The 9,311-nt window shown below is 34.6% G+C and overlaps 1 protein-coding gene across 1 annotated transcript; it reads right to left on the bottom strand.

Annotated features, from left to right (window-relative positions):
• Positions 1-17: 17 nt before the first annotated feature.
• Positions 18-4,527, bottom strand: MONOS_3925 (putative DNA-directed RNA polymerase I subunit RPA2; the record flags this gene model as incomplete). The annotated part of the gene is made up of 4 exons (XM_067873956.1): positions 18-477; positions 667-879; positions 975-3,026; positions 3,253-4,527. The coding sequence occupies 4 exons, from the start codon at positions 4,525-4,527 to the stop codon at positions 163-165; spliced, it is 3,855 nt and encodes a 1,284-aa protein (XP_067731578.1). The 3' UTR covers positions 18-162.
• Positions 4,528-9,311: the final 4,784 nt, after the last annotated feature.

The raw sequence follows: 9,311 nt of genomic DNA, 5'->3' as shown, positions 1-9,311 counted from the left end.
TATTCCAAAAATAGCAATTTTTTATTATTTTATTTCTTTTTGTTTTGATAGATGAAGTGAAAGATTGCTTGAAGTGGTAAAGAAAATTACTAATTTTTGAAAATTGTGTACAATTGTGAATTGAGGATAATTAAATAATGAATTTCACTGACGGATTCCTTTTCACTCTTCGTCATCATTTTCCAACGCATCTGTAAACTTTCTTGTCTGGAACTGCAATTTCAAATTCATTCCAGCAATTTCATTTGCCAGATAAAGTAACACATACGGAATCCGAACTTTCCCCACATACTCTCCACTCCCACACAGCAAGCACACCCTTTCTTGCAGTCCGCTGTTGCCTGTTGAAGCTCCTTCTTGATGTTGACCCATTCCTGTGGTCTGTGCTTTGTCCATTCCTCCGCTCTGAGAACTTGAAGGTTGCCTGTCTCTCAGTACAACAGACACCAAAGAGCCACACTTTGTGCATATGTGTGTCTATAAAATGAATAAATAAATAAATAAAGTGTTGTTATGCATTAATAATTAGAACAAAAGAACAAAATAATATGTTATAAGCATGAATGTTTTCATAAATTTTCAAAAAACTAAACAATAGATTTTAAAGATATAAAAAACATTCAAAAACCGCTTTTCTTCACCTCATATTCAAATATTATAACACACCTCATGTTCATCAGAGCAATGGAGCAAACGATCTTGCATAATGAAAGACACCCCATGAGCTATCAAAGAATCACGTTCCATCTCTCCAAGACGAATTCCTCCTCCCATTTTACGTCCCTTGACAGGCTGATGTGTCAATGCATTGACTGGTCCTGTTGACCTCACTTGAAACTTATCTGAAACCATGTGACGAAGACGCTGATAATACACAACCTATTAAAATGATTATTTTGATTAAAAATAAATTAATCAATATTTTTTTTTTCAAATAGAAACTCATAAAGATTAAAACAAATAAATCATCAAACCCCAAAGAATATTTCTGCTTTTAGTAATTCACCAGAGACTCCTGAGTATAATGGCTCACTTCCATAATAATTGTACCCGGCTTTCACAAGTTGCTTTCCAATATAATCGACAACTGACTCGTCGTCTTTTCCAGACTCAAGCCCTCTGTTTTGTGTGAACTGGAACGGAGTACCATCTTCATACACACCATGAGCTCCACCAGCTTTCCCAGCCATAGCCTCAATCATCATACCAATGGTCATTCGAGATGGAAAAGCGTGAGGATTGATGATACAATCAGGCGTTATTCCAGTCTCAGTAAACGGCATATCCACATCAGGCCATAAAACAGACAGCACACCCTTTTGTCCATGTCTCGAAGAGAATTTGTCACCAATCACAGGATTTCTGTTCAGACGCAGCTTGATACGAACAAGATGAGGCAGACTTCCGCCTGTCGCCATTCCAGTGCCTGCTGCGTTGCCTGCACCGCCTTGCCCTCCTCCGCCAGCTGAAAATGAAGAATAAGCACCACTTCCTCCAACTCCACCTTTTGACGCCAATGTGACAGCTTCAACAATACCACTTTCAGACAACTTGTATCGATTGATCTTTGCCTCGCCTGACTCTGTCACATATGCACACAATGGATCTCCCTTGCGGATAACATCTCCAATGAACGGGAACCCATCGATATCCAGCTTAGGATCGATAAGTTCATTGGTCTTTGGATTGATGTTCGTGAAATATGAGCGCACAAACATGTTCTCTGGGACGGGTGCCACCAAAGATGATGAGTATGAAGAAGATGATGAAGAAGCGCTTTGAGCATTCGCGTTTCCTGAAGCCGCAGCCATTTCTCGCTCTTCTTTTCTCTTTTTCTCAATCGCCGCATATGCTTGTTGCCCTGCACTTTTCTTGCCGCTTCTCATTCCTCGCTCGTCTTCCAACTCAAACTCCTTCGTGATAAACACTCCTCCGTGTCCAAATCCTCTTTCAAAGGATGACTTGTTTATAATCATAGCATCTTCCATATCAAACCCTGTGTATGATATAACAGCCACGCACGCATTTACCCCCTGTGGATACGAGTCAATGTCATAAACATCTTGATTTGTGTTTCTCACCACGGGCTTTTGCACGTGTGTGATTCTGTTTGATTTTGAATCGTTTCTATAGCGCATTGCGTGATATGGTGTCCCCATTGTCTGTTTCCCCATCTGACACTGATACAAGTTACGAGGTGACTGGTTGTAGTCAGAAAATGGAGTAAGTGAGGCAACCACAGACAGCATGGACGACGGATGCTGCTCTTTGTAGAAAGTGTCTGGGCGTTCGTCAGCCCCAACACAGCTGATGGAAATCGACGTCTGCTCCAACGAGCCAATGAAGATCTTCTTCCCACTGTTCCGGTCAACAACTGGACGCATCATACGACTGGGCGTAGAGAATACAGACAGCATTGGGAACGAGAAGAGATGTGTTGGAGGGGCAACAGCCACTTCCAGTGCGGCAGAAAACTTCTGAGGATCTTTGATCTTCATGTCTCGCAGCTGTTGAGCCATCGTTTCCAGCATAGAAGACTTTGCAAATCCAACAACACGTCCATCTACAACACATGGTGCAAGATGCTGCGTGTGATGCAGCTCAATCTCCTCCGATGAATCGTCATCACTCTCATCACTTCCATCAGATTCGCTATCGCTTTCATCAGACTCCTCTGCTCCTCTCTTTTTCTTGTGCAATTTCATTCCGCTTCCCGCTCCTTCTCTTCCCATTGCTGGCCTCTCCTCCACAGGAATCATACCGCACGACACCAAAAACGGCCCCACTGCAGATGTGTCGCTGTCTGTCATCACAATCTGACAGAGTGCTGCAAGATGGTTCAGCAGCCCGCAGGGTCCACCATCGGGAGTGTGCACAGGGCAGATGAATCCCCATGACTGCGGAAGAAGCTTACGAATTTCTGTCGTTCGCATCGTTGTGAAGAACTGCCCACGATGCAAAGACCTGAAGTGAGAGATAAAACGGAGATAGTTCAATCTTTCGGCTGTGATAACGTAACCTTTTGTCTGTCAAGAAGAGGATGGAAATTATAAATTGAAATGTTGAAGAAGCGAAGATAAATGAAATTTCATATAAACAAAATTATTTTCATTGTTAAATGTTTTCCGACGTTATTAATTGCGTTGAAATGAAATGGCGGTTGGTGCATTGAAATAATTACGAAATAATGAAAGTACAGTTAAAAAGCGTTTTTAATTAAATAATCAATAAATTCAAAGAAATAGAGCAAACCTGCTTCAAATCCAACCCAGTTTGTGTTACAAGTGTTCCAGTAGCAAGCAAGTATTCCATTCTTTGAGTAATGTTCACAGGATTTCTGTCAATTACCTTTGATATTGTTGAAAAATCAGTAATTACATCAGCGGGATGCATAGACATGTGTCTTTCCATTGCTCTTCGAAATCCTTCAAGCCAGTTTGTTAGCTGCTCTTTCAAAGACAACAGCATAAGCTGCCCAGGAAGCAGAACTTCCTGCATCTCAGCAGAATCTTCATTTTCTGGATTTAATTCACCTGAAGCAAGAAGAAGCAACTTTCGTAGCATAACAACAAGAATTTGGTATTTATCTGCATCCGAATTCAAATGCACCAAAACGTGCTGTTTCAAAAGATCTGCGCCGCATTCTTCATCTGTCCACCATGTTGGCCATCTAACCGTTGTTCTGTAACTTTTTCCAATAAAAGCTAATGCTTCAGTTCTTGTAAAACAGTTTAACGCATGCCCGTGAAGAAGGATTGCTTCGAGCGAGCTCATCATAAAAGAATTTGATTCATCTCCCATTAGCACGTCTTCATAAATTTGTTTGTCTGTAACATCATATAACGCTTTCATAAGAAATGCAACAGGAAGGAAGAATTCCTGTCTTCTAATTTGAAATCGAAACTCTGCAGTTCCATCAGTTAGGTAATGAAGCACAACAGTTGAACTTGACTGATCGGCTCGAGTACATCGCATTTGAACACCAAATTGCGAATAAAGTTTTCCTCTTCTAGAATATGAATTTCTTTCGACAGCCATTGGATAATTTTGTCTTGTCAGAACGATCATACGAATAAGTTTTTCTAAACCGTGAACAATAAAAAATCCACCGCACTCATGTTCTTCCTCCCCATGTGCAACAAGCTCCGCAGCGCTCATTCTATATAAGTGACAGCGAGCGCTTTTGACCATGATTGGTATTGATCCAAGACGTCGAGGAATTCGAATGATATCTTGATCATTATATTGCAAGCAAAGTGAAGCCTGAAGTGAACCACTGTAAGTTTTTTTTGCTTCTCTGCATTCGCGAGGAAAAATTCGTTGATCTCTGCAATTTGGATCAGATTTATATGGCTGGAGTATTTGTACATTTTCAAACCAGAATCTAAGTCGATTTCCTTCTTGTGTGGTGATGAAATTCGGTTCAATTAAATCTACTGCTTTGCGAATTCCTGTTCCAACAAAAAAATTGTATGAATCAACGTGTGGAGAAAATAAACGCTGGAGATTCTTCTCAATCTTTGACATCTGATCTTTGTATACACATTATGGGTATTTTTTATTGTGGAATGGTAGAAATCGATCATAATTATTTTAAAAAATCATAAAAATAAGCTTTTTGTAAAATAATTCGAAATTATTTAATGCTTTTTTGATAATTGTTTTTGAAGCTTAAAAATCTTGTAGAATTGTCTTATTAATTACTGAATTTTTTATTCAAAGTTTTTTCTTCATAATTGACAGTTCAAGTTGCCGGATTGTTTTGCCTTTAACATAACATAAATGTACATATTTTAATTGTTGATTTCAATGTTATTTTATCTGAAATCTTCTTTTATAAAAAAAGAAAAAAAATCATTCTTTCTTTTTAAAATATATTTGATGCAAATGCACTAAAAAGAATTTGCAGCGCATTTGTAGCATTTTTGATTGTTGAAATAATGAAAATTCGCATATTGTTAAGGTTGAAGAATATCATCGATATTTTACGGTTTTATTGCTTCTGATTGAAAAGAGTTATTGATTATTTGAATGTCAGCTTAACTTTTATCAAATCAATTTTTCTATAAAAAGATTTTCATTCGTATTATATTTATTTCCTTTATTGTTTCTATCTTCATCATTTTTAACTGCAAACAGTCACATTTTGATCTTCAGCCTCATAACTTCGCGAATTCTTGCTTTTGTAATCGTTAATGTTGTCTTTCTTAATCTCCTTCAACGTCAAACTATTTTCAAGTTTTATTTTTCCACATGCGCTGCAACCATAACAAGCCAAACGGAAACCGGGAAGAAGAATAAGCTCTATTTGAAGAGCCTTTGGATGCATAATCTACTTTCGATGGAACATGAAGCTCTGATATTGAAAGATGTTCCTCTCAGCTAATTAAAGCAGTATTTTCTTCAACTAATTTGTTGCTTATTCTTGAACATAAACTCTGTGCACTAATCAAGATATCGAATCGTTGCTTTTAATTCACAAATTTTCTACAACTGAAGAAGGAATAGATAGCGAGACGAAATAATAATAGAAATAGAAAAAAATGTGATGGGAAAAAGAGATTTTCAAAGGTTTTTAATCGGAAGAATATGAAATGGAGTTGGAAAAATTTTTTTATTGAAAAAGATGGCATTTCAAATCATTTGAGCAGCAATTGAGCAACGGTAGATCTGCAGAATATATAAATGGGCAAGACTCAGATTATGCTACGAAAGAGTGATAAAGAAGATGGAGGAGGATGAAAATGAAGAAGAAATGATGAAACATTCACCATCCTTGTACATATCATTAACTTTAAAACCCTCAATCGCAGATACAACGACTTTGTCTATTTTGATTGAGAATTCGATTCCGATCACTTCATCCATGAATCTGTTGGATGAAATAAGATACTATCAGTTCGATTAGAAGTCGACGAAGCTTTTCATTTGCGGTCAAAACAAATATGGAAAGCATGACATCGTCCATTGCAGATTGGCGTTATACGATTGAAGAGAATTCGCTGCAAAAAAAGTGAAAAGATAGTTTATTAATTTATTTATTAATTTATTTATTTATTTATTTATTTATTTATTTATTTATTTATTTATTTATTTATTTATTTATTTATTTATTTATTTATTTATTTACTCCAAAAATAATTCTAATTCGAAAAAGAATAGGATGGTTTTTTTATCCGGACAAAAATTTTAATAATTAGTTTAATCAACCCACATTTCATATTTTATAAGTTGTTTTTAGTATATAAGGAAAAGTCAGCAGTTAGAAATTAAGATTAAATTACTTCACCTATTCTCTGATGGGGAGAAGATGTGAGGGTTAGAATCTCCATCTGATTTATGCCTCCTCCGAGGAGATAAGGAAATTGCAACGAAGCTAATTAAAAAGACTTCTATGAGATAAAAATTATATTTATTTTTGTTTTTTTTCTATTCTAAAGTGGATATATTTATTTAATAAAATAAATAATCATTTCGTATATTTTTTGCATATGTATCGTGAAACAAAGAAAAGAAAGTGGATTAACGATATTGACAGATTTGACGAAATCTTTCCAGTGTCGTCAAAATTAAAAATCGATTAGTACGTATTGCTGCAATAATTGCTGATTGAAAATGCCGTGTTGCGGACACTGCAAATCCAAATGAATTCTCTCGTTCATCGATAAACCGAGCTGTAACTGCCATTGAAAAGGGTGGGACCGTGGGAAAAGTTGGTCGACCAGAGCCTTTCACTTAAGAAGGCAAAGAAGTGATTTCCGAAGTCATCAAAATAGAAAGCATGACAGGAGGAAGTTATTCTGTTACTCAAACAAAACAACAGGTTTTCATTATCATTTCTTTCTTATAAATATTTATTTTAAATAATAATGAAAGATTGAATCAGTGCTTTCTTATAAAAAAATTCAAAGTGGTGAAGAAGAAAAATCGGAAGTCATAATTTCAAAGTCAATACCATATTTCTTTATCAAACGAAATCCAGATCTTAAAACATCCATTCTTCATCTCGTTGACTTTGAACGTATATCTGTATAAAACAAACAATCTCTTTTAATTTTCTTCTCTCCTATTCAATCGCTTCATGACTCTTACTAAAACTCTCCTTCACTCGTCTTCAACACCCACAAATCTTCTTTTCGTCTCTCCGACTCCACAAAACAACTAGCCGTTCATCCTTCAGAAGTTCCAGTCGGGTTTTCCAAAACACCAATCTATATGCCAAAATCCACTCTTGTGGTTGCAGTTGCAGCTGATGGTAATTCTTAACCAAACCTAATTCATTTGTCATCATAAAAACTCCCACAAGAAATAAAAGTCTTGCTCAGCCTGCAGCTTCATGTCTGAGAAGACAATTGTGGATGACTGATGCATTGATTGTTTGATATGCTGAAGAGATTCTTCTGTCTGGAATTGCACAAAGAAGAAAATAACTGGATATGAACGAGATAGATGCTTGCATCTCTTGGATTCTCATCCTTCAAGAGCACAGCCAGATCTGTGATAAAAATATGTAGATGCATCAATTGATGCAGTAACATCCATTCTTCATTGCACTCATCAAACGCAACCACTTGACTGTGTTGTTTTTGCTATATTTTGTGAATGTTTCAATTCTAATTATGTTGTTCCATCTTCCTCTTTGATCTCACTTCGATGAAATGAAGTTGAAAATGCCTTGCCACAGGCTTTGCAAACTGCATTGCTTCCTTCAATAATTCACTCTGCATTTGAAAAGAGCGGTGTGTTGTTTGGACGATTTAATTCTGTATTGGTGAAGTTATCTGACACTCCTTCAGTTCAGCGGAAAAAAAAATCCCATCGTTTCAATTTCCATGGAAAAAAATATTTCAGGCCAAGCATTTTAAGATAAATGGAAAGAATACAAAAAGATGAAAGAGAAGAAGAATATTGATGATTCTACTGAAGAAAAAATTGAAAAAGATTTGTTTTCTGAAGAGAAGCCGAAAAAAAAGAAAAAATTTTATCCCAAATTTAAAAAGATGATGATTTATGAGATGATAATGAACGAAGAAATACCAGAAAAATTTTTCTCACGAGAATTGATGAATTATATTAACTATTGGTTGTTGCATTTTTTCAAAAATTTCAACATGCGATTTATAATAAATATTTAATTTTTTTAACAAAAAATAAACATTATGTCCGGATATAAAAAAAACCCTAATTTTCATTATATATAGGTATTTTCATTGAAAGAACAAATAACAGTTGAGGAAAAAATAAGTATTTTGTAATTATCTTTAAAAACAATGAAATGCGAAAAACTTGCGAAAAAATAAGAAAAAGCATAAAAGATTTGAAATTGGAAGTGATTATTATGTATGATATCCGGTCCAATAGCAAAAAATAATAGAAAAAAAGAGTGGGTTATTAACGAGCAAAGCAAATGATCAAAAATAAATTAAAAATTCCCAAGATCTTCAACAAAAACAAAAATTGACAAAATTATTTTTTTTTTGAATAAACATTTAATATACATTCAAACCTGGTTCAATATGCTTATTTTATTTTCAGTTTTTATTTAGTGAGAAACGCAAAAAAAATGTCCGGATTAAAAAAAATGTCTGGATTAAAAAATCATCCTATTTTCATATTTTCATAAAAGTCAAAACTTCGTTCCATTTCTTTGATTCTTTCCTTCTTTTTAATATTGGACAAAATTTTTGCATAAATGAAAAAACAACGTTTTGATCCAAACTCTTTCTGCAATTTTGTCATTTTTAGTGGGACGTATTTATTTATAAAATATGGATATTTTTTTTTTGAAAACTTCCTTTTGTAAAATTTTAAAATAAAAAATATATTTCAAATTTCGATCATATTTCTGTTTTCACTCACGAAACTTTTCTTTTATGGAAATAGGGTCAGTAATTTATCATATACCCTTTTTTTATCGGGACCTAAATTTTCTGGCTCACAGGAGCACTTTCAGTAAAAAATAAATAATAGGAAACCTTTTTGAAACTTTTATATACTATGCCAGAAAATATTTTTTTTTTATTTCTGTAAATAGATCTGAAATTTTTTGTTTTATTTTTTTGATCAAAGACTTGCTCATATTTTCACGAGCTTTTTGTTTTGAGTGTTTTGAGCTATATCATTGTAAATTAACTGAACTTATTAATGCCTTTGGTTATTTTTCATTGTTTAACACTTCGTTTTTTTATTGTTTTTTCCATTTCATGATTTTTTGACAAAATTAGAAACAATAGCAGAGTTTGAAATTGTCATGGTTTTTCGTGTTAAAGAAAAGTTGAAAAAATGATTGTTATGTGCGTTACAAAGATTTT

Source organism: Monocercomonoides exilis, assembly GCF_001643675.1.
Source record: "Monocercomonoides exilis strain PA203 chromosome Unknown scaffold11-1913109, whole genome shotgun sequence".
In the NCBI taxonomy this organism is placed as follows: Eukaryota; Preaxostyla; order Oxymonadida; family Polymastigidae; genus Monocercomonoides; species Monocercomonoides exilis.
Note: the sequence above shows the minus strand (reverse complement) of the source record. Positions and strands in the feature narration are given on the sequence as shown.